Below are 27,506 nucleotides of genomic sequence, written 5' to 3' on the forward strand. Positions count from 1 at the left end.
TGAAAATAAAATGACATTTACGCTCGGCTAACGGATAAGTATGGGCATTTGTTGAAGATCTGAGAAGAATTTATCTAAAACGTAACTTTTCACTTGCAACTTCCAAATGTTCCCCGAACTACTGCGGTTTTAAACCTCGCTATTATCGTGCTATTATTCCCCTACATTCGGCAGTAGTCGCTAGTATTCGTCGTATTGTATCTATCTAATGTCGTGCCTGATGTCTATTCGTAAAAGTGCATCTATGAGCGCAATTATGTTATATTGGACAAAGGAAGTGACGTATGATCGTCAATTTATTTACGATGTTACCTATTTATATAAATATAAACTTAATTTGTTATGTGCCTGCTTATATTTACAAGCTTAACATTTTATATATAATATTGTATCTCTAGAATCTATATTCTCATTTATTCTTTTGCATTTCAGGGCAATTTTTGTAAATCACGAATGTTCTTAAATTAATTAAAAAAATTCAAGCGGTTAGTTTTCACACTCGATCATTGTTAATTAAGTCTATTAATTTATTTTAACCTTATCTAAAGCATTATCGTAACGCATAAGAGCTGGAAGATTAAAATAGTGCATATCCAAAAACATTTTTTTTTTCAATTTTCAATAGATCAAAACATATTGACTTTATTTTTCAAATAAAAGATTATTTATTTAAAATAATTCGCGAGTTTCGATTTAAAATATCTAAATTAAAGATATGTTATTTGCGAAACAATTAATGATTTATTTATTGTTTTGATCGTAATGAAAAGTTATTTAATATTTCAAACCGCTTATACGCATAGCCGAACCATCGTTTCATGTATCCAATTCAAAATCTGTGAAAACTAAGCACTTCAATACTAAATCTACTTCTACTATTGGACGAAGAATGTAATTAAATCTAAGCTAGAGCAACGCCTTGTTGAACCAGTCGATCGATTTTGGATACTTGTCCGATTGTTGTAATTACCTTAAATAGTAATTTTTCATCGTGAAACTGCAACTTGAACCTTGGAGAGAGAAAGGTTCGTTGTTCTTTTCTTTTAAATAAAAGATTGTTGAGTGAAGTAAACTGCATGAATGGTTACTGAACGTATTTGCCAGTATCACAGTAGCGCGATGTATAAGTTATCGTCTGAATGCGGTTCAGCCGTTGTTCAAAGTCCGTCGTCAACAAGACGGTTATTTTTGGGCCCGAGGGTTAGCAAGCCGCCGATACGATATGAAGATTCAAGTGGCAGCTACAAATGTGTACAACACATGTGAAAAATCGAATCGATTAAAATCGTCAACAATATTGGATGCCGAAAATCGATCGATAACAACTGGCCATCACTACCTTCCTACTTCACCTGCAACATGCACATGCTAGTAATGTTAGTGCTGCGACCAACGGCAGTGTGATGTCGACAATCGAGCCAGAATTGCACATGTCCTCCTCGCAGAAACACATGTGACCTTTGCCTGTACTTTCCATCATACAAACGTGGTCCACCATGAACAGATTGATTTGCAACTGCGATGTGCAGGTGCGTCGGACGACCTCGTAAGCTGGAATTAGAAAAACAATATCAAAATGTTATTATTATTCATCTTGTGAAATCAAAATATAACTACAGAAATTAAAATTATAACCAATCATATTATTGCTAACAATATTATTGACATCTATGTCGATATAATTGTATAATGTAGTTTTTAAACGCTAAATTAGATATTTATCGTACAAGGACACCAAAAAGCTCGCGTAAGTCTACGTTTTAGCTTACAGACGTCCACGACAAGACATAGGCCTCTCCCAAAGAAATAGCTTAATCGCCACGCTTGGCAATTGTAGTGTGGTGTTATGGAACGCAACGGACACTGCTGTCCATCTTCTGCCAACTTGTTTTGTGAGCAGTGGCGATCCTATTTAATTAATGCACAACTTGTGGAATATATAAAATTATATCCCAGGAGTCGAACGACGACAATCGAAACCTACTGTCGCAAGTCCTAATTATAAATTGTTAGGCTACCACTGGTCCATGTAAAGCTTATTTGCTGTCAGTTAAAGTATTGTGTTAAAATATTGACTCTGTTCTTTGTGCTTGTACTTCCTTATGGCTGTACGTGTATGTTATTCGATAAACGTTTGAATTAGAAGACAGTTGTGTGATTGGGTTTCTCAATTTGTGCAGCAAACCTCTCATTTTATCCAAAATTAATGGTCTCCGAAAAAATAAATAAAATAAACGAAAAAACATTAGTTATTGTTTCTGCAGACTTATGCTTTAGGAAGTTATTAGAGAGTCGCATTGCAACAAAAAAAATAATGTAAAAGATTCCAGAGTGATTGCTTACTTTGCTGACAAATGACATTCATCCTTTTATTATAATCTTTATTATTACTGCAATTTACAATCACCTGTATAAAATTAACGTTCAAGCAAAAAGACAAAATAGTTTAAACTCAATTTACCATAATTTGTAAGCCCAAATTTAATATCAGGTGACCATTAACGAATAAACATTTGTTTGATTTTTTTTTAAATTAAGAACACAATACATAAGTAACAAATAAGCGACGAGTAAGAAGAGTTTCGATTGTTTTTATAATAACAATAAAAAGATATTTTTATCACCTTTCTTACATTTTTAGCGTATGTTTATTGATTTTAAATAAATCATAATGATTATCATCATCATTAAGTTTTAAAATGTCTTGTCGGTCTGTTTTTATTCGACTAAGGTTAGGGCAAAATAATTTGTGACTTCGATAAAGTTTTTTTTTTCTATAAATTCGCTTAAGAAATATATAATATGACACTTGTGTTGCATTTAGAACAAATCGTCGCCCCCCGCCGAATAAATCCGTAATCGCAAAAATTACATTTTACAGGAGAAACAAAAAAAACGAATTTCTTTAATAACTTTCATTATATTCAACCTACAAGGGTTATTCATACAACAGATCAAAGCTATTTCTGCATCCATGTAATTAATTTCTGTTTACGTTCTCGAAATTATCTAAGTTCTTTCGGATAATAGATTTTACTTGAATTAAATTTAAACGTTTTTGAGAGTAATGTTCTTTACGATATTATTCGAAAGAAATTTGTAAGGTTTCGTTACGATATTATGTGTACATTTCTGCCAACTCTTTCACCGCAATTGTTCCTTTATAGGTTTTTTCGAGACACTGGCTTAGTTTGTGGTCGATGCTCTAAAATAGATTATGGTAATAAGACGTTAACGTATACATATTCATAAAAAGTACAAAAGTAACCAGTAATACTTCTTACTGGAAACATCGAACATATTTCCTGCAAATATCATTATCACTCTAACGATTCTTCTTGCTAGAATTTCGATCCCTTCATTTTACATTAGCAACATCCAAAAACAAATCACTAGGTGAAATACTAACTAAAGATGCCGATTATCAGAGAAATGTAATAAGCCCGCAATATCATAATACGGGTTTATTCGGTGACGGAGACGATATCAATGTTGTAGTATTATTATGGCAGAGAATTTAAAAAAATATATTTGGCTGCATTAAAATACTTACGAGTTTTAGAGTATCGCACCATCTTCACGCAGCAGCCGTTACAAGTCTGCAACGGCGGCTGGTCCCTGGGCAGGGCGGTGTAGTTGAACGGATCCTTGCACCTGAAGTCCGTCCAACTGTCGCACTCGTAGCAGTATATCGTGCGGGCTGTACATACATGCACATTCCCCTTTATACAGGATGATTATTTATAGATCTAAAAGCGTAGACGTATAGCTCATTTGTCCGCAATAAGCTTTAAAAATGTATTTCCAATGACACTGTATAACAATCAGTCTGAAATGTGTTACATTAGTTTTTCTATTGAAATGCTACAGGCCAATAACTTCTGACAGTACAAATATTAGGGGGACCGGTACGTAATGTTGCTTTCTTAAGTTAAATTCACACGACTACATTTTTAACAAGATTTTATTTCTAATCAACAATATATTCACCATCGTTATCAACAACTTTTTGCCATGTAGTTCACAATTTTTCAATGCCTCAGCGGTAAAAATCAAACAATTTTTCCGTAAAATATGTCGACAGAAACGACATTACTTTCCGGTTCCCCTGATATTTTGTCTTTGCGTTATTATTACATTATTTGGCAACAAATGAACTATACATTAACCCGTTCTAAACTTTTACACCTATAACCAATCGTCCTATATACAACATCGTACAGATCCAATGCAATATATGTACACATGAGATATATTGTATATGAAAATATAAAAATTATAAACTTCTCGCTAAGAATAAAAGCGAGTTGTAATAAATGTAAAATGATAAATAAAATAAAACATTTACCCAGTATATTTTCAAATAACAATCCCAAGATGCAGCCACAGATTATAATTCGTAACATTGTACCAACACACTTAAAGTTTATTTTTGAATATTTTGTTATTAAAAAATAATTAACTTTAATAAACAAATATCAATTAAGTTGTCTATTATTTTACACGCAACAATGATTCGACAAACATCGCTGTGTAGGAGAAGTGAAGCGAACTGAACTAGGAGGCTCGATGTCTATCTGTGTGCATTCTGCTGGCTTCATTCCCACATTAATGCGATTCCGTATTGCGTCATATTTTACCTTGTTGAGTATTGAAGTAATGCCAAGTTAGATACTAAGAAAGCGAATCATAGCACGTCACATCACCAGTTAAACCATATAAAATTTTTTGGACCTTCAGTGGGTCACCGGTGGCTATTTATTAACGCCAGGCGTAGCAGCCAGTACTAATGCACTGCAGTCCGTGCGCGTTATAAATGCAGTGAAACAGCCTTGTCCATCGACCTACGCTCGGTAATCTAACAGCTAATCGTTGCATACAAAAGTACGACCTTAACAGGTCACTGTGATTAGACATACAGGTCAAAATGACTTTTTAATTTAAATGACACGTGTCAGACAAAGTTGTTAAATTCGTCATAAGTCTCTGGATAAAGGCCGATCCCTAACGGTCATATTGGAAATCTATGGGTGAGGCTTATGTTCAGTATCACACATCATCTTATGAACGAAACGATGATGATCATGTTTTACGGATTCGGTGTATATAAGTGTACACTAATTTGTTTAAACCCTTCGTGTACTGCAACATGGCGTCTGTCAATATCGGAAACTATTTTTTTTAATGATAAATGATACATTATTGTTTATGATCCTGTGGTCTGTAGTACATTCACAGCAAGCGATTTTAAACCGTATTTTTAAAGACATTCGATACAATGCAGCCTTCTTTATATCGGGCATATCTGACCCGTACGCACCCCGGGTGATCGGACAGATATGTCCATAGGCAGTTGACAGATTTATCTTGTTTTTCTAATAATAATTGAAATCAAACAGCCAAGTACTGACATGGTCTATGATGATCATAACAATCGTCGTTTCAGCCAGTAGACGCTCAATGCAAGGCATGGGCTTCCCCCCAAAGTTATCTAGGGGGGATTCACCATAATCGCCACGTGTAGCAGGAGGAATGGCGACCGCAATGGATGCGAGCAGAAATTCGTTGTGAGCAGTGGCAATCTTATGTAAGTAATACACAGTGTGAATTATAAAAGATTATATTCCGGAAATCGAACCCGCCACCTACGATCGCAAGTATTATTCCTTACCGCCGAGCTAATGATGTTCATGATGATGACGAAGGAGATATAATGGAGGCTGGCGGACAATAATGATTCACTGTAGTATTAACGCGAACGAACTATAGGGCTTACGCGTTATAAATGCTATTGCGAATCGATATAAAATACCAATGTACCTCAACAAGACTATTTATATTTGCTAATATGCACAATGCCGTTATCCAAACAATAGGTGCGCTACATTGAAATAAAACAGTGTGTAAAAATAACACTAATTCTTTTGAAATTACATAGCGAATATATATAAATAATTATTCGAAAGACTTACCTTATAAAAATACGCAGTTGCATCGTACATCTAAAAGCCTATATAAAGCAAATAACGAAAAAAGCAAGATACATAAAATCAAAAAGTAATAATTATACTGGCACTAAAAATACTGTTTGATACAAAAGTTAAAAAACAGTTTTTTAAAACAATTATTAGCGTATTGCTCGTTTGATTAAAAAAACATCATGTATCGTTAAAGGTAAATAATAAAATATTTAAACATTTATTTTATTTTATTTACCAAAAAAAGAAAAAAGAATGCGATACTATCATTACCTTTTCTTTGGTCATATAATCTTGATACGTAAACAGAATCATTTATTTAAAAACATACGGAATATACTCTAAAGCATGAATATATTTTTTTAATTTTTTGTTGCAATTTTGCAATATCATTTCAAAAACGTCTAGTTTTAAATTATACTTATCATTTTACTTCTTTGGTCTTTCTTGAATCGGCATGCTAAGCTTGTATTAAGGTACAGCTTGTATTAAGCGCTTGTGAAGCGTATGGCGGCTTCGTAATATAGTAAAATATATAATGAGCTTGGTCACTAAATAAGTGGATTAGTTTAAGCGTCTTTAAGGCTGTCTTTTGTCTTTAATCTTTTCGTTACGAAACAAAACGCAATGCTATATGACGTCAGTTGCATATTTTATTAACCTAGAAACTTCACCAGCTACAGCGACCTTCAAAACAAGGACCCCAATATTTACTTAATACTACTTGGAATTGGAAATAGACGCCGCCGTGTCTAGACCGACTTATGCATCAAGGACGTGCCAGTCGCTGCCAAATAGGTTACCCTCAAACGTTCACCACTCAAGGTTATAAAATTAATGTCGCATTTTTGAAATATATGTTTCATAAGAAAGTTTATGTGTGGTAGGATCGATAACACAATTGACAGGAATAAAAAATTGAAATTATACGAGCCTTTTATAGAGCGTAGATAGTATATTCCGCAATGGTTTTACGTAACAAATATTCGGGAAATGCGCTTTGCCTGATCATTTCTCCCTATAATAAGACCTTGCGATGACGTGAGTTAAAAAGCTTACAAAAGCTTGCAAGCAGTTCAGTGCAACAGAATTCCGTGGACTGGCACAACCCTATTAATGCTCTTGCAGCGACTAGATATCTCGCGAGTAAAAACGAGAATTCTCTCTACAATAACTCTTTTAATTTTCTCAGGTTATCTCAAATTTGAAGTCAAAATTTCATTGAAACCATTCTCAGTTCTTCTGTACGTTTATAATCACAATATACGATTACTGCATGTCAAAGAAGTATTGTTTATATACGACAAAGCTATAGCCTATTGAAACCATTCACTTTGCTAAGAAAGTTATGAAAGTTTTAACTAAACAGAAATGAACATTCTTTTGATCAACCATAAAAACATCTTTCTATATATACAGACTCTAATTTAAGTATATGAACATATTATTTCAGTTATATATAGGTAATGTAAAACGACGAATGCTCCAATTTATTGCTAGAGTTAACGTATAAAAATGTACAAAGCATTGAAATGCAAGCTCTCGTGTGTAAATATTACAATAATACTGAACCTAACTGCTGCCGCCACGTGTGTGAGACACGTAACATATGTGATATGTACTATTTTAATACTGCATGAATAAAGTTAGACATTGTCTTCATATGCCGAACATATTCAAAACAAAATGAACTAACAAACAAAAAAATAAATTAAAATATGAAAACACACGTGTAAACAACTAAAGGTAATACAAAAATTTCATTTATTACACTACAATATAAAGGAAATTAAAATCATCATCATATTATTTTCAAATCATCAGCCTACAGACGTTCACTGCAAAACTTAGGCCTCCCCCAAAGATCACCACGATGATTGGTCTTGCGCTGACCGAATCCAGTGAAAAGAAGCAGCTAAATAAACTTAATAAACTTTTTTGTGTTGCAGGTGATGACATAAGGATCGGAGACGTGGTCGCTTACGATGTGCCTTAGAAGATGGTTAAAGGTCAATCAAAGAGCAATAGAGAGGGCTATGCTCGGATATCCATCAAATCAGAAATGAGGAGATCCGTAAAAGAAACAAGGTCACTGGCATAGCGCGAAAAATTGCCCGTTTGAAGTGGCATTAGGCGGAATCGAAGGAAGGTTATGAAATAGCGACCACGAGCCGGTAGACACGGCGTGGATAGGTCTTCACTAAGTGGGCCCATGAGACAATTAAAGTCGCGGGAAGATTAAAATAAATAATAGAAATTGCAAAGTGAAATACAAACATTTCTTTAGAGATGCGAAGCTTTTTATTATAATTTAAACTAAATAGTACCACCAAAAAGCAAGACTGTGTATAAGTGCCTCTCAGTTACGCAATTACCCACTACATCACTATATCACACATCAACGTTTTGCAAAAATAAATGGTATGATATTTACTGTAATAAAACAAATATATTCCAGATAGTTGTCGAAACATTTAGTTTATTTTAAGTTGATGTAAATTAGTTAATTATGAAGTTATATTAATTATGTCTATATAGTTTATAGTTGAAAGAAATGGTAGCCCAGAGATAGAGAATTGAGAGTTGCTATTGTATGTCGCGAGTTCGATTCCCGGAATACAATCTTATATAATTCACATTTTGTGCCTAAATTATATAGGATTGCCACTGCTCGCAAACAAGCTTCTAGAGGATGGGCATCAGCGTTCTCTGCGTACCATAACACTACACTGCGATCACAAACCTGCCGCCCACTAAACGCAATCCTATAATCGCTGGGCGATATACCATTATATCCCCCATAGATATCCTTCAGGGAGAACTATGCCTTACAGTGGGCGCCTATAGGCAGAAAAGACGAGTTTATAATCGAAAATAATGTGAGCACAAACTAAAAAGAGTTATTTATATGTTGCAATGCTTAATATTGTATTTTTTTTTTTAGTTAAATTAAAAAAGTTATATATATTTCTTCAAAAAATATGACAATAAAATGACAGTTGACTATTATTCTTTTGTTAACTTAAGACAAAAATTGTAGCGGGTTTTATCATTTATTTACATATTAAATTGCAGCAATACATTAAACTAATTGTTTAAGACTTACGAATATAATGCATGCATTAAAAACAAACTACAAAAAATCTAACGCAGCCATGCCATGCTCAGAGTTTATTGCCTGTAATCCCGTAAATAACTTTAATTTATAATAAAAGTAAATAATTAAAATAAAACTTCTAACTAATCATGCCGAAGAATCATGAAGCATTGAAATGTATTTTACATATTAGTGTGGTTGATCTATTTCTGAACTGGTTATTAATATATTCCGAGAAAAAAATGCAGTAAATTTGTGAATAACTGGAGCAGCCCGTATGCTCTCGTCACAATATATTTAGTATTGTTTTTCTAAAGTTCTTACGAAAGCTCAGATACCATTTTGTTTTCCGCCATTAACTAAACATAAAATATGTCATAATCATACTAATATGTAATATTATTTATTTGTACAAATAAAGTTATTCATTGGACTACATAGAAATAATTTCTAATTTAATATTTTTTTCATATAAGCAACACTAATTTTGAGTAGATTAAAAAAGTGTAGATTGTAAATGTACATAAATAAGGCATATATATATATATATACGAAACAACGCATTATAATTAATTCTAATATTATTCCGATGAACTTTTTACTAACAGATTACATTTGGAAAGACCTCCATATTGTAGTTTTAAATTTCCCGACAAAAAATTTTTAATGTTATATATTAATGCCTTGATTCGTAGTAATAAGATTTAACCTTGATAAACAGTTGATAACAATTGCGTAATCCCAGAATTGACGTTAAACAAAAATACGACATCGATGTTCACATATACACGAGTACATTTAACATATGTAGTTTCGTATGTTACCAGTTCTGATGCACGAATTTGCTTTAACTTGGTCCACTCCAAACCAGGACATCAGAAGAACTGTAAAAAATTAACAATTAAACAAATTAAAATTTATATATAAAGTAAAAAGCAGATTTTAAAAAAATAATTTATGTTTTAATTACTACTAAAACTATGACCAATGATTGGAAAGTGTATGATAATCTATATCTTGCAGACTTTCGAGAAATATGACGTATTTTTGAAATATATGATTAAACATTTTACATAGGAAAATAAGCAATAAAATATTTTTTTTTTAATAAATCGTATTAAAATTCGATGTACAACAATAGTTGACACGAAGGAAAAGCGAATGATAGTAGCGTGTATACAGATGAACCTAATGGTTTATAATAATAACTAAAATTTATTCAAATTACAAAAAACACTGATCATTTTCCAGTTTTTTTTTTAATTTAAATTGTGTCTTCATCGTCATCATTTGTAAGACGCCCACTGCTGGAAATAGGCCTCCCAGATGTTCAATGTGACCGGTACCCTCCTGGCTGGACATCATGTGCTACGCTTCCCGGTCCGTGGTCTCCGCTTCAAAACCTTGAGGCCCCACCAGCCATCTGTTCTGCGCGCTACGTAGCCTCTCCAATGCCACTTCTATTTACACATCCGCTGAGCTGTGTCGGAAACATATTTTTCTACGAATCTCTACATTTTTAGTTCGATCTCGTAGAAAAGTCCCGATGTCCTCTAACTGTCTCCATGACACCTTGAGCGTCTAAAAGTCCATTAAATACAGTGCTACGTGTTGTTTTTTTAATTTAAATAACTATCTTATAATGTAAATGATTAAATACTCGTCATCTTTTGTACACGGTCATTAAATAATATAAGTGTAAGTATGTACAAACAATGTGAATAAAAACTTTATAATAAAAAGTCTTCAGAAGGTAAAAATACGTCCGGCGCTTCTCTACATGCGACAGCATAATCAAAAGCTCATTTGTATAAAGTAGACGATGTTTTTCATGACAGTTTTCACTGGTTGACGTGGACATTATATTATTTTTGGCTGACCCGCCTTCTGTCTCGTTTTAATTAACAGGTAGGAGATTTTTTTTCAAAGTTTTAATTAATCATCACCATTATTTCAGCCGCAGGATTTTCACTGCTGGACATAGCGATAGATCTATCTTGACAAATCCTATAAGTTGGATTTATATAACATGACCCATACCGCTCTCTTATTCTTGAAATTAAGTGAGGTATGAAATTTTTTCTATAATACTTTTCTGTTCTCTGCGTTCAAACTTGCATTGCATTAGTGTCTAAATTTAATTATGATACAATTTTATATTTTTTTATATCTTTGTAGTTATCTCATAGGGTATTATCGCAGAGATTTCAATTCTGTATAACGAACTGCTATTTTACAATTATAACTTCTATCGGCGTTACTAATTTCTTATTCAAAACAATCATTAAGAAAAGAAATAAATGCATAATTATTTCCAGTGTAAACAACTTAGTGTTAATTGCTCAATAGACTACGTTATCTTTCAATCACACTTCACTCGGATCTTTATCGATAAGTCTGCTGTCTACATGGTGATATTATAATTGATTTACAATTTAAATAAATAAACAGACTCTTCTATTCAGGATTTAACAAAAACAGAAGGAAGGTGTTTAGCTTATATTGGACGAGACAGTGGTTCCGAGTAACGCTGGGTTTCAGCTTCATCTGCTTCCCGTGGTGTTAGGAGAAATGTTTAACGTATAATTATGGAACTAACGGCAATTTAAATTCCATATTATTGTAACCGAAGTGGCACTGGGCGGGGCACATCGGTCGTACAACTGTCAGCAGTTGAGGCTCAAGTGGCGACAACGATCCGGTAATCGTGCGTAGGTAGGCTTCCCTAGACGGACCGACGAAGTGGCGATCTTCGGTGGAGGGGAGGGGGTCTTGCAGTAGGCGTTTATCGCCTAAAATGATAATGATTGTTGTTGTTGATTATAGTTACCCAGTTATTATAATATCTCTAAAGTATACAAGTATAGACAGTACTGTAAGAAATAAATCCGTGTATACCTAAAATGGAATTCAAAACGAAATGTTATTTCATGACGAGGTCAAAACCAACGATTAAATAGCATATACATACACGATTTAAAATGCAAACCATAATTAATACTTATCATGCAATGCCAGGTCCCTTGCTTTGCGTGACCAACAACATCACGTCACGATTGAATATTTACCCCGCAAAATGTATACTTTTTCCATATTTTTTCAGCGCTGGAGAATTTAAAATTACGAGAGTAAATTACAGCCGCAATTTCTCAGTTAAAATGTTGAAAGCGAATGATGTTTATTTTCGAGCGCTTTTGTCCCTAATTCAAACTTACCATTGGATAACTTTAATTTTCTTTATAGAAAAAAACAAAAAAAATGTTTCAAACTGTCTAATTTATTCTCTAAAGGTAGGACACCCTTATTCATAATCGTATTTCTACAAACCTGTCTAAATAACTCTTGTTATTTTTTTTGCCAAATTCTATTTGCAGGTTGGCGTTTATAACTTTACGTGTTGCCGTTTAAAAGCGCGTAACGTATTAATCCTTAACCTCTACAATATCCAAGCTGAAGAGATCCTTCAGGAGCTTCGGTACAGTCTATTACAATATTTATTTCTCCGACTCGAAAGGCTTTCAAGCCATAATGTAGCTTTGATGGACGCGTCGTGAATTGACACAGTCCGTCGATATGAGAGCGTGAATCAGATTTATTGGTTGCTTTTGTTAAACTATAAGTCAACTTGCATCTTCTTGGATTCGGATAGCGCAAAGGGCTATTATAAAAGATTAAAAAGCCACTTTAGGTTCCCCACACACCGCGTTTAAAAAACATTTCAGGTTCTTTGCATTACGAATCTATTCATTCTGCCCTAAGAATGAATGACTTCTAGAATGACACCGAGTAGTTCATTCCATTCCAATTTTCAAACACTTAGCGACTAAGGTCGATATAAAACCATATTTATATTCAAAAATCAAACCACGTGACCATTTGTAATAACCTTGGTCGGTGGTATACCAACTTGCAGGATCTCGTCATGCAAGAATCTACTGCAGAATCTTTTCAGGAGCTGACCCGGTACCTTGTTTTAAACCTTAAGGCATTTAAGTTCATTTCAAGTAAAATATAAGAAACGTTGTGTAGAATTTAGTTCAGATATTATATATTATAAGAATATCCATAAGAAAAATTGTATACAATAAAAGGCAATCGCGAGATTCGCAGCTGGGAGGAAAAAGATCCGTATCAAATAGCGACAATCCCACTTCCATCTGCCTGCGCTCGATAAACGTAAAAAACATTGACATCAACAAAAACACATATTCGCGTTACAAATTAGATTTAATGAAAAAAAAAAACTACAGCAAAATTAAAGGTTGAGATTGTCTCAAAGGCGTCTTTAAAAATTACTCTTATTTACACGCCATTTGATCATTCTCCTTTTATATTTACTTTTTTATTTTCTTTTTTTCAACATTGCTATTATATAAATTAGTTTAATAATCTATATTTATATCTTTACGTAATCTTCTTTTACTATTGTCTAATGCTACACACCAGTCCAAATGTTGGTGATTTTGATGTTTCGGAAAGAAAAATTACCAATATCGTTGTAAACAATGATGCACAAGGAACCGATAAAAAATTTCCTTTGTTTAGTCGTTCAAAAGAGACTTAAGGACGCGATCCCCGGTTTATAGCAATGAGAAAAAAGAAGAATTCAAACACTTAATAATTAGAGTGATCACATGGACATTAAAAGGCTGGGTTTAATACTGATAGGACGTTCGACCATAAGGTTATCTCAAGATGCTGGATGTAGTTCGCTTCCAACCGGTCCTATTGGAAATATCTAGTGAGCGATAAGCTTAACGACACAAAAAAATAATGAACGTGCTAACGTGTATTTGTATAAAGCGTTCAACAAGTCACATAAGAAGTATTTTTACAATTGCAGAAGTATCAAATTTTATAGCATCTAACTAAATCCATTAAATTTTAAAACCATTTATTTATGAGCAAAATAAAAATATTTTATTAAGATACGTAAGTAAAAAGTTAACAAAAATAAATGTATCTTTACCTCGCGTATAAAATAGGAGCTGGTGAATACGAGACAAAAGATAGTGGTCAAACAAAGGCTGACGGACCGCAGAATCCGTAGTACTGCCAAGGCCAGAGAGATGACAACGAAGAAAAAGAGCAAACAACTTCGTGGCAAAAGACGCCTCCATTGTCATAACAATCACGGGGTTTCCCATTGCGAAATACTCGCGAAATTCCACGTTATATTTTGCCTTTTTGTAAATAGTATCGTGATATTAAACGAAAACTTTTTGAGAGAACGAGATTTTAATCTACATCATGTTTTTGAAGGAATCAAATATCCAGCAATAAAAGTCATAAAATGAAAAAAAAATTCTTCCTATTTAGAAAACCATTAACTTGATTATTTCCAGATGCTATTATAAGCCAACACTGGCTCGCGACATAGTTAACTATAAAAACATTCACTATAAATAAATATAGTTTGTGGAGCTTTTCGTTATACAATCTCATTTACATTAGTACGACACTACAAGTCGTCTGCAGAAAAACAATAGTTTCTTGATGGAGTATAAACCTATTGGGACTCATAGGTTAAAAAGAAAATTGATAGATTTATTCCCATAATTGACGTTTTATTCTTATATTATTAATTAAAATTTTTATTGCTTTTAAATTTCTCTAGACCTTTTCAAAATTTCTAAGGTCTCTCTATCTATCTAGCAGTAGATGTCTTGCGTCTGAAATGATTATGATGGTAAATTTCTCATTAAAACCTACACAAAACCTCAATACAATTTTTATGGAAGAAAGAATATAAAATGCTTTTCGAAATTGATATTTAAAATCATTTATTTAGACATTTACGGAAAATAATATGTACAAAAATTGTTATGTAAACGCTATTAATTCTGCGGAGTAAGATCTGAATACTTGTTACCAGTATTCGTCTCCCTTACTCACATAGAAAGCTCTCGAAAGAATTAATGCTGCCGAGAATTTTAAAAATAGAACAGTTCATTTTTAAAAATTTTATGGTGATATAAACGTCAATAATAATTTTTAATGGGCAAACACCGTGTCAAAAATATAACATCTGCTTCATTTTATTTAAACGTCTCCGCTACATCACATTACAGCGGATTCAGTTCGAAAATAGACTGAAATCTGAAAAGAGACTGCACAGGGAACGTTATAAATTTAGTCTATTAACTTAACACTCACGGTTTTTCGCGTCTTGACAAACCATTTGAATGTCTCGCTAATTTATCCATACTTATACCTCTAAAATAACAAAACTATACATTCTACAATATTATGATTGAAATAATGAATACACCGCAAATTTAAATTCAAATGAGACATTGGAAACCAAAAGTTATAGGTTTTAGTACCGGATTAACAAGTTTTATTTACTTGTACATCGTAAAGTTATAGGGTGTTAAAGCTAATACGATGTAAAATAATCTAAAATATTTTCAATAAAATCTATATTAAAAATAAAATATTATACGTATCTTAATTGTATATCCTATAGATTGACATAAAAAAACGGTCGACATCGAATGTTTATTAGTCGACGTTTCAGCGCATAGACGTCCACAAGGTATAGACCTTCCCCAGAGATATCTATGGGGGATATACAATAATTGCCACGCAGGCGAGTTGATCTTGACGCTGCTGCTCATTCTTTTGAAACTTTGAAAGAAGCAATCCTATATAATTAATGCAGAGTGTGAATGATATGTGCTCCATGAATCGAACCTGCTACATACGATTGCAAGACTTTGTCCTCTACTGTTGGGTTACTATTGAACATATTCCGCTTCCCTTTTTTGTTTTTATTGTTTTTGATCTTGTTCTTATACTAATACTTTTATATCTGGTGTTTGTTGCGTGATGTTGACGTATGTAAAGTTTCTGACAGCGCGGGCTCTCTCTAAATATTATATACACGTGTAAACAACTAAAAGTAATATTCTAAGCCGGGGTAGTTGTGAAAGTCTGTTTGTTTTTATAGTACTGTTATATTGATTTTTGTATTGAATAGATTGGTTCTTAATAGGATCTTATAGCTGACTGCAGGTTCACGCGATAAGGCTTGCTGCAGAGCAGAAGTCTATCTTTGCCTTAACAGTAACAAAAGGACCATCACTCAACACAGAGTGTTTGGCACTAATCGGTGTAACATAACTCCTGAAGATGCTCCGTGGAGGGATGAAGCACGTGTTGAGTGATTTGGCGGTGGCAGTTGTGTAATTCGCATTGTTTGCCGCATACGCATTTATCAGCGGACTGGCGGGCGGTGCACTTTGTTGCACGACTACCACTACATGTACGGAAGTGGCTAAATATTAGTCCTTTTCTTAGTTAGGATGGACTTTCGCAAGGTAACGCCTGATTCATAATTTTTTTTGCTTTAACAGTGGAAGCTGGGAAGGTGTAGTGATGCACCGCTTTCTCTATCCTCCGCGTCTGCGCGGAGCCGCACTGCTGATGTGCAGTGGTAGCAGTGGCGAAGCTGTGGATAATATGCCTCCATGGCCAAATTATACCACATCCCTCGCAGGAGCTAACGAAGATCTGTACTTTGTACTTGTGACGGATCCGAGGAAGTCAGTTGACTGCGTTTTGAGCTGAACCGCTGTTCAGAGTGGGGATGTTTTCTTATGGGACTGCGTGGGTGACTTTAGATAACGAAGAATTCCGCGGGTATGGAAGAGTGATGTTCCTGCATCATCCCAACACAGTCTGCCTATACCATAGATTTTAGTCTTTACAAGTCCGACATAACCCGTCCTTGCGTCAAGCAAAAAGAGATATATCCATGTAAACTCTACTAATTAATAAATAATTTAAATAAATTTTAAAAGTAATTTATTATTATAATCTTTTTGTTATTACCATGTATATATTATATTTTATTACATTGTATCATAATATACTATATATAATTATGTATGACATTAATTATATAATATTTAGCGGTGTGTTTTTACGTATAAAGTAGTGATTAAAACAGCACTAACAGTCAACCAGTAGCAATCTAATATTATTTCAGGTTAGCGCGCATACCTACCGTTTAGGTATCATAAACCTAAATTCACCGTAATCGAGCTTTCGGCGCAATCTATTACCGAGACACTTGAATAAATATGTGAAATTTACCCGTCGGCATCGAATTAGCAATTCTTGAAAGATAAAATATAAGATTTTTAAACCTGACTTTCGATATACTTTCGCAGTATTAAATAATATAAGTAGTTGGCTGAAGAATGTACCTCTTCAAACGTCATTTGTTAGTACTAATAAGTACTTGTGCACCGAATAGACAATTGAAACATTGAACAGCCAATTGTGATTATTACTAAACCATTTCAGTCGAACCCTACTTGTCTATAAAGTAACATTTATTATACAAATGTCATAAATTAACACTTCATATGTAATGTAATGTAAATCTAAGACAGATGCAGAACTTACATTGTCATTAAAAGTGTACTGTACTGTCTGTGTAATTGGTTATTGGTCAGTAAAAAGCTTGTATAAAGTGATCTGAAACACGTAACACGGATAGTAGTACACAATAATTAATATTAATTCGTAGATGGAATTTTAAAAACCCTTTTTCTTACACTATTATCATAATTTTATTTATAATTTCTGATTTTCGGATATGGTGTACCATACATAAATACAACAAATGCTATATATATTCTTTATGGCTAGCTTTATATTTTAATACTTTCACACCTATAACTATTTAACCTGTACATTACGTTTTATATATAAATGACACTAATATATATTCCTATATAATAATAAATTTAAGTTAGATGAAAATCTTAAACTCAAATATCTCGAAAACAATTTGTTAATATATAAATTAATGAAATGGATGATATAAAAAGGTGATGAGAAATATACCACGTCCATCAATAATCATGAACTGTAAAATATAAATAATTAAAAACAGACAATTATGATATTATGAACACATTGAGGACCGGAAAGTAATGTCGTTTCTGTCGACATATTTTACAGGTTGATTTTTACCAATCCGGCATTGAAAATTTGAATAGCAGACGGCAGAAGGTTGTTGATAACGAAGCTGAATATATTGTTGATTAGAAATATAAACTTGTTAAAAATGTAGTCGTGTGAAATCGACTTAAGAAAGCGACATTACTTTCCAGTCCCCCTAATACTTTGGTGGAGAGTTCTGTCCAGTATACTTCTTACAGCTGGAATGATGTTGGTATAATAGTATGTAGGTATTAATTCTTCTTTATTAGCGGCTAACACTGGTTATTTACTTATGCAATAAAGAAATTTTAATTATGATAATTAATCTGAATAATGTCTGGACCAGTAATAAATAATTATGGGTTAAATATTAAAGTTAAAGATATATAGAAATACCGACTATTATTAAGTTTCACAAACACAATCTAATTGTTCGTGTTACTTTTCATGGCCAATTGAAAGGATATATCCTATGCTATCGCTAATTTCTCGACTCGTTTTAAACAAAATACCGTACCAGCAAGGTTTAATTAATATCAATTTATGTGTGTTAATTTAAATTACAATTTTTCACATTAAATACGGAATTGCGGATATCCTTTTCTATCACAACATTTAATCTTGTTATTAAATATTCGTCTGACTGTTTAAAATAAGAAAAATATCCCATAGTAAAGGTTTGTTTAATATTCTTGTACCGATTATTTTTAATTTTTTTTTTTAAATTATTTATGGTACATTTCTCACTAATATATTACAAATCAACGAGAATTCGAACTATATTATCTGTATATCCAAGCTAGTAATTAGCAAATGTAAAGGGTTATTGGTTAGAGGTGTATAAACTTTACAGCTTTTATACCTATTTCCAATTACCCTATGTTAGGTGATAATTTTGAATTACATTACAATTATTATTTTTTTTACTAGAATGCGACAGGTCCGAACTTCTAGAAGTGTAAGGTTGGCGAAGAGAGATATTTAACAATAATTAATTTTTATGTACTAATCCGGATAGATTACCAAAAATTTTTTTTTTATTTACTTACGTTATTTATTATTCCTAAACCGTTGTTTTCATATTTTATACATATTTCGATAAAAATGAGCTATACATTAACCACTTTAAAGCTTTTATGCCTTTATAGAATTAATCTGTGGTAGCCAACAGGTAATGGATTGAGACTTGCGATCGTGGGCTGCGGATTCGATTCCCATGATTAATTATATAGGATTGCCTCTGCTCACAAACAAGTTTCCAGAGGATGAGCCGAAGCGTTCTCTGTGTACCATAATACAACACTACATTCGCAGACCCGCCTGCGAAGCGTGGCGATAATGGTTTATCCCCCCATAGATATCATTGGGGGAGGGCCTATGCCTTACAGTGGGGTCTAAGAGCTGAAACGACGACGATTAAGGTATTAGTTCGTAATTTATTTATATATAACAAATTTGAGGTTAACAGAGAGATATATATACGTTTTCTTAACAAGTCAAGGTGTGTTCAAAATTTTAAATCACTAACTAAGAATTTAGCTCGATATAAATGTACAAAAATTATTTAGTAATGTGGTATATCCACAATGTCTACTCTTTATGATTCATGCTTAGATTTATTACTTATGTAAAACCACCGAGTTCATGGAAGAAGAGCGACGACAGTATTGTTAATTTAATTATAAACTGTGCCTTGGGGACCAAACTGCATGCAAGCAAAGATTTGAGACGACAATTATGTGCGGACACATCAATAAAAGTTTATGTTTATTGTAAAACACTAAGTCAATATCAAATCAAGTTCAAATATTTCTACTTTATTAAACAGTTTGCAGTATGTTTACAATTTTCTTTTAAATTATTTTATACTTTAATAAGTTATAGTAAATAATACCTGGAGGTTATTTTTTTTATGTAATACATGTCTATTTTCTATGTCAACTTGTTATTAATTCTTGAAACTTGGAAATGAAATAATTTTAAATAAAAGAAATTGAAATATAAATAAAGTCAGTGGTCGCAGTAGCTTTTTTGATCTCCTCAAAAAATATATTTTGGTCAATATAAGTTATTAAAAGGCGTCTTAAATGCCGTGAGGTACAATAATTATCTTTCTATTGTTATCATTTTAGTCCTAAGACACCAGCTGCTGGACATAGGCCTCTACCATAGACTTGCCATAGAACCAGTTGGCAGCTGCCAGCATGCAGGATTTATCGACGATTGGTTCCGAACCGGAATCCCGTTGTAGAAATACCAGAGAACAAAGTTGCTAAACTGTGATCAATGTCCTAGTGGCTAACTAAAAGTTCTAACGGCTGTTGTAAAGCAAAGTTTAAGGAACTTAAATCACATAGCGATCTGCTTTTTGGAAGATTGGACGTAACATTAGCATTCATACGATTTAGAACAGCTTACAACAGTTTAGATTCGTTGCAATTATATCCAACAGTACACCGTTACTGTTACTGGTTAGAATGAGAAGGTATAGTAAAACATTACATAGTAAAAACTTTAATATCTTACGTAGAAAATTCAGTATTCTAAATGTTGGTTTATCCATTTAGGAAGCAAAGTAATGTGATTGTAAAAACAAATCTACGATATATTGGGAACGCAGGAAAGTTAATGTTAGAAGAAAGTCTGAATGAAATGCAAAGAATTTAAAGAGCGACAGAAATTGCGAAGAATTAAAGATGATGAACAAAAGAAAATATGAAGCAGAAAAAGAAGGAAATATTAATATAAATATTAAAATGGTAGTAAGTCAAAGTCTGGAAGGATAAGGATAAAGAATATATTCATATATCTTTAAAATTATTCAACGAGTAACTCGGGTTTTCCTAGGACTTGAATTTCACTGCGTAATACTAGATAAGTACTTGGGAAAAGTAGCATTTGCAGATTACGTGGGTTAGAGATGACAGAGCGTTACCTTATGCTCGAGGGCTCCCGATGGATCTTAGACTCGTCTACATACTGCTATTTCACGAGATTGGAAGATCGGATCTCATATCACGGGCAGCCGTAGCCCAGCGGTAGAGGACTGAGACTTGCGGTCATGGGTTTTGGGTTCGATTCTCGGGATATAATCTTATACAAATCACACTTCGTGCAATAATTATACAGGATTGCCACTGCTATCAAACAATGATTCAAGAGCATGTGCAGCAGCGTCCTTTACACACATAATACCACACTACGAACAACCCGCCTTATCAGAAGGGCAATTATAGTACATCAAGAAGATGCTTCTTGCAGTGGGATGAATGAAACGAGTTCTCTTTGGTGGACTCTCCGGACCAATTAGTGTGAAATGGTGAGAAACCCGGTGTATAAGACAAAGAATACATGAAATGAGATAAGATCAAACTCAGGTACAAAAAACCGGAATCACTTTACTCAAAAGAAAAAAAACTGAGGGTAATTGAAACAATTAAATCTCATGAACAAACTTGATAAGTTCAACTTATAGAAACAGGTCAATAGTCGAATCCAAGTCCGGTACAATATCTCTCGTACATACAGACGATTGTCTATGACTAACGTGAATACAGTGAAACGTGGTGTCACACTTCGAGTCTCATTGGTAAACTCATAGTAACTCAACGAGGCAAGAAATAAGCCCAGAGGAGTTGCAAGTTGAAGTGGCAGAGGGTAAGCCACCTAGCACGCAAAACAGATAGCCAGCAAGCGTAGGATAAGGCGTCCACAAAATTGAGAAACATCTTAGCCGTACGAAGAGGCTGAATGCATGTTACCAGTTGGTCTTATTGAAAATCTATGGAAAAGACCATTGGGCATACCCAACAGTGGATTTCCGACGGATGAAATGAAAGATTAATAAAGTGTTTCACATACAATCTGCTGTTTATATGCGCTCGAGAGGGTCGTGCCTAAGCTCAGGTAATAATTGTTTATTTATAAGAAATACTAGAAAGAAACAAGGCATATCATCAGTATATTTCAAATAAAATAGCGCTTAAGTAAATTCAATTCAATCTAAATTATGTAAAGTAAAGCCAATCTAAAAGACTATCACGTCAGGCATTAGAAATGTCAATGTTTTTGCACGTATTTATTTCCTTGTAGAGCTTAAAATTACTCAAAAGGATAAGTTCGTAATATCAAAGAATTAAAAAATCCATAATATAACATTAAACAATGGAAAACCAGTTTGCTGACGATACAAGGTCAGTAATGCGAAGTCGTGCGGTCTCATGTGAAGTGCTCTCACAGCTAAAAGACACCACATTCAAGGGGTGAGTTATTCAAAAACATCGATCACTCGCCAGTATAGCCATACATAAATATCTGTATTTAATACTCAAATAGGGAACGGATACGACTAAAGGTTCCAAAAATCAAAATCAAATACTATCAGAACCATAGTGTTTCTTTACCCGAAAGGATGAACGAGAAGAAAAATTTCATCATATCAACACAAAATAGAGTAGAACTCAAAGTGACTGCCGGTTTTCAAATGCAGGTCTTCGAAATTAGAACTATACGTGGAAACGACTAAGTCAGTTGTTTAGCGGATTAATAATTGAAGCTAAACAAACATTGCTCAAAATAGCAGCTATTCAAGAATAAAAACATAATGCAAGAATTACTGGACAACAAGCAAATGCGACAATAGCTCAGAACCGAATAAACAGTTAAGAAGTTGGGTGACATGCCAACTTCAACGAGGGGGACGGCCTAGTAGTTCATTATAATACCGCCACGTACTACTCTAGGCCTCCTCCTATTAATGATAGAAACGTTGTAAGAATTTCTTCTGCCAGATGAATGTCTTGGGAAAATGCATTAATGATGATTTTAGAAGTTCTTCAGATAATAGCAACCGATTGAACTGTGGTTGATGATGACTTAATCTGGCAACCCGAAACGGAAGTGTAAACGCGTTTCTTGTGTTAGTCCGGTGTCTCTTGCGCCCATCCACTCCGTTCATCATCATAATCATCATTGTATCAGCTGGTAGCCGGCTCTACAAGGCAAGGCATAGGTCTCTCTCAAGAATCGCTCCGATGACCAGTCTTGCGCTACCCGCATCTAACGACTTCCCGCGATCGGTCCGACTCCCCGCTACCTTAAATACGTCGTCGGTCCATCTAGGTAGCCCCCACTACCTACCATGCCGCGTCTACCATCTCGTGTCATGGCAACACTCCGTACATTGTTTCCTGAAGGCGCCTTCGAACTCAGTTAGTAAGGAGTCAGTAAGGAGATATAAGCAATGTGCCTTTAGCTGTGCCAACGGGAAACAGAAATAGTACATGACAAAAAAAAATAACTTGACACTAAACATTAATCTAGAAGAAATTTTGCGCGTTGAAATTGAGTCGGAAATTATTTCACGATATTATCATGGTGGAGTCTTCAGGTTCCGATATTGCTGTAATTAAGGCTCAGTTCATTCATGGCAACTTATTTAAAATCAATTTATGATGCAAGTAATGATTCTCACATTATTGTCACTGGCATTGTACACTGCCTTGGTTGGGCTGAGTAACATAAACCCAATTTAAAATAGTTTACTTGAAAAAAAAAATATTAATTATAGTTCATTTATTGATTTTCTTACTTTCGTTATTTTACAGGAGTATTCGTGTTATTACAGTTTATTTAAATAGGTTAAAAATTGTTCTTAAAGTATTTTGTTGCTCAAATATGATAAATCAAGCATTTTAACATGACTACAAAATATGTACAAGGTTTAATCTGTAAACGCTATTTTTTATGTCTATGTTCTCACGTGTATTCGCGCGAACTTTTGAAAGGATTTTTCATGCATCGTTTGTGCGTCAAATTATGCCGTAATGCAGACATTTTGAATGTTTTTTTGTGTAAATGAAATTACATGCATTATGCTTTTATTCGTCTTTACTGTTTTAATAAGTTTTATACTTATAACCGTATGTTTAAAAAGTAAATAATTTTTTTCTATAAGCGGTTACAATATGCGATCATTTTAAATTCTAAATTCACACACTCATTTTATAAGATTTTCGATGTAATTCATTAGGTTACCATTGTGTCATATTTTATAGTGTGCTAATATGTTAAAGTCACAAGCCCTGGGTTGAATAAAGGACAATCAAACATAGCCCAGCGGATTGGCAAATTGAAGTGACAGTGGCAGATCTCTTAGCGTGCAAATTTGAAGGCAGCTAGGAATCTTAAGTATCTAAAGTGAAGACCACGGAGCAGTAAACAGCGAAGTATGACGTCCATCTACAAGTTTGGTAAACGATCTTGATAAGATCGTCGATAGACGTAGGGTGCAGGCCGCTTCTAACATGTCCTATTTGAAATCTATTAGTAATGCTTATGTCAAGCAATGGACGTCTTATAGCGGAGACCGAGTCTTTATATCATTACTAGCTAATATCTGTTCCAACGTCACAGTTCTTAAGATGTTAATTTTATATGGTTTCAATTGAGCCTTGAAAAACGTCCAACGTTGAACTGACAACTAAGACATCGTTGCATAACATATAGGCACCGTTGTAATAAATTATTAACACCTTCCTCTTGAATTGTTCATGGACTGATTTTCCTTTTTTATTTTAAAATTTAAACGTGTTTCTAGAATTCTCTTACGAAAAAAAAAATTTTTTTGGTTATATTTCTTTTTAATATACGTAAAGAAAATATTTTGAATTACCTGGCACGGGGAATATCCAGCGCATTTTTCGTATCTTCACCAACTCGACCACCGCTATCTTCGTCCGCTCTCAGCTGAACTGTATAGCCATGGCTGCTTCCAAACTTTACACAATAGAAAAATATTATAAAAGTTAATTAAATTTACCGGTTTATATTCATACATCTGACCTTATTACATATCATTTAAATTTCGAATCAGACTATTTTTTAAATTGGAAGACGAGTGCTGATCGGCTACTATAAGCTTGTATTATATAAGGGTTGCGACAAATAATCTTAGATAAATTTGTAACCAATTTATTCTTTTTCGAACCATACATGTACAATGTTTAGTGTAAAAAAAAACAATTGATTTATCTCCGTTAGTAATTCTGTATCTAGTTTTTTAGTTATTTTTCGAATTAATCGTTAATACGTAGTAAACAATACGTAGTAAACTTTTTCTTATTGTTAAATCACGTAATTACGATTCGTAAAGATGTACGAAAGTTATTTTTTCGATCGATAAAATATGATCATATAAACTTTTGTCACAAAATGATCGACATCATACTACAAATTTCAAATTGTACTTGCTTTATTCTTTAATGATAGCCAAAATAGCAGGTTCGTTAATAACGAGCTATCGCCGCAATTCTAAAATTAAGATGAACGCGAGCAAAAAAAAATGAGAGAAATGAATAACGCAATACGGCCACATTGATATATTGCTTTATTGTACTGACGCAGTATGAAAAACATCGATACAAGTAAAGGTCGTCAGAAGCACGCACTTTCCAAAGCCGACGACATTATATACTTTATTCGAGGTATAATACAGAATAAAGAAGCTTTACAGAAACCTACATGTTTTAACAGCGAGATGCGGATCACCAGACCCTATGTTAAATGAGGCTCTAAAATTTAAATTTCGAATACATCGAAAGGAGACCCTATACAATATTTTTGAGTTGTCTGTAAAAAGAAAAAAACAACTATAAGCATAAAAAAAAAGTTTTTATAATACGCTGTAGTTTATCGCCACACATAAAACTTGCATAAGTTTTGGTTTGAATTATATAATTCATTCCAATATTATTCACAGTTATATAACTATTAACAGATAAAAAAAAAACAATATGCTTGATTCAAAAATTTAAAATGATATTATTTAACCTAATGTGATGAGGGTTATGTCCTTGTAACGAAAACGAAATGGTATTTATTTTCAGTTTTATATTGCAAATCGACTTCGAATTAAAAAAATTGTGAGTGTTTTAACATACGGAAAAAAGAAGTAGAACAAAAATGCGATAATAAGATTAAGCCTAATTGTTCTGTGCCGCAATACACCAAACTTATGTATAGCGTCACATCTTTAATTTCTCTGCAGAAATTATTTCACATCTCAAATCACAAAAACAAATAAAAATCGTATAAAAATATGTATATGATTTAATAGATTGCGTGAGCGTCAAATTGGTGTCACTATTTTTGTTTTATGTTTATGAAAATACGGCGTTTTATTTTTAGCACCATAACCGCATTTGTAACGAAGTATGTTTAATGTTGTTGAACATCATTATAGTATTTACGTCCTCTATAAAAGTTATAGAATTATTCTATCAGATCAAATGTGATGTTACAAAAATAAAGGCGCGAATCTTTTACTTTTTACTTTCGCTCTATCACAAGCCATAGCGCTAGTTTTTTAACGTAGAATAAAAATTTCAACAAGTCATTTTTTCATAAATATTCATCGCTGTGGTAGTTTACGCATAGGGGCACATTTAATGACCACAGCAATAAAGCGTTTTACGCTAGCGTATCTACGAACAATGCTATGCGCAGACATTATTGATTTTGAAGCAAAAAGCGTACCGGGTATTTTTTAAAAATTTTAATAGAAAAATACTGTAGCATTTAGATTGCCGTATTCATTTATTATATTCACTAAAATAACCTTCGAACGAAATCTTGTGAGCTATAATTTACGAAAACTTGTATTAATTTTTCACGAAAAAAGCTTAAATCGTGTACTAATTTTAAGGAAATAAATAGCGTAGAAATAATTAATATTGTGTCTATTATATTTCAAAATTTACAATTAAACCTTACCAGCGAAAATATGAAAACCCAACAATTATTTTTGAAAGAAATCACCACATAGATACACCGGATGTTATAAATTTAAAATAATCATAATTACGCAATTTTTGTTAAATGTTTTCTATAAATTTTCGCGGAAATAAATTTGCTTCGGTCCCATTTTATGCGGGAAATTCGGCTTACAACCGCACGCCAACCAGATCAAAACTGACGAAGTTAACAGCACAATGTTTTCAGTTTCCACAATAAGGAAAATTACAAGTTACGCAATTTATATTTTAATCATTTAAATAAGATGTAAGTCATTTAATTGGCGTAAATGTAGCTTTACAAAATAATAACAGTTTTTAAGTAAATGCGCATAAAATTATTATTTTCACACATCTGATTGGACTTAATGCAATAATGTAATAGTTATAGATTCATAAAGATACCGCTTTTATGTAATTTATACAAAAGAAGTTTTTAATGAAGTTATAAACGAAATTTTGAAACAGGAGAGATTTTAAAATTACCCCAGAACTCTTTAAATATTAGTGTGCTGGCAACATTGCAAGCCGCCCATTGGCCGTTAGCTGCCGCTATGCGGAGATGAGTAAGACTTTGTCGATGGTGTATTTAAACCATGAGCTTATAAATGTTACTTCATAGAAGAACACACAAAGCACTCAGACTTAGCGGAAACTTAATCGAAGCCCATTTCAAAGTTT

At 33.3% G+C, this 27,506-nt stretch overlaps 1 protein-coding gene across 1 annotated transcript; it reads right to left on the reverse strand.

The window, feature by feature from the left end:
• Positions 1-1,220: 1,220 nt before the first annotated feature.
• qvr (protein quiver) lies at positions 1,221-26,944 on the reverse strand. Its single transcript, XM_068766018.1, has 5 exons — positions 26,806-26,944; positions 24,707-24,810; positions 9,900-9,959; positions 3,554-3,700; positions 1,221-1,551 (listed from the first exon to the last, which is right to left on the reverse strand). The coding sequence occupies exons 2-5, from the start codon at positions 24,729-24,731 to the stop codon at positions 1,349-1,351; spliced, it is 435 nt and encodes a 144-aa protein (XP_068622119.1). The 5' UTR covers positions 24,732-24,810; positions 26,806-26,944; the 3' UTR covers positions 1,221-1,348.
• Between the last annotated feature and the right edge of the window lie 562 nt (positions 26,945-27,506).

The sequence above is a fragment of the Battus philenor genome, unplaced genomic scaffold (genome assembly GCF_028537555.1).
Source record: "Battus philenor isolate CCGP_79_NKW_IND1 unplaced genomic scaffold, ilBatPhil1.0.hap1 SCAF_20, whole genome shotgun sequence".
In the NCBI taxonomy this organism is placed as follows: Eukaryota; Metazoa; Arthropoda; class Insecta; order Lepidoptera; family Papilionidae; genus Battus; species Battus philenor.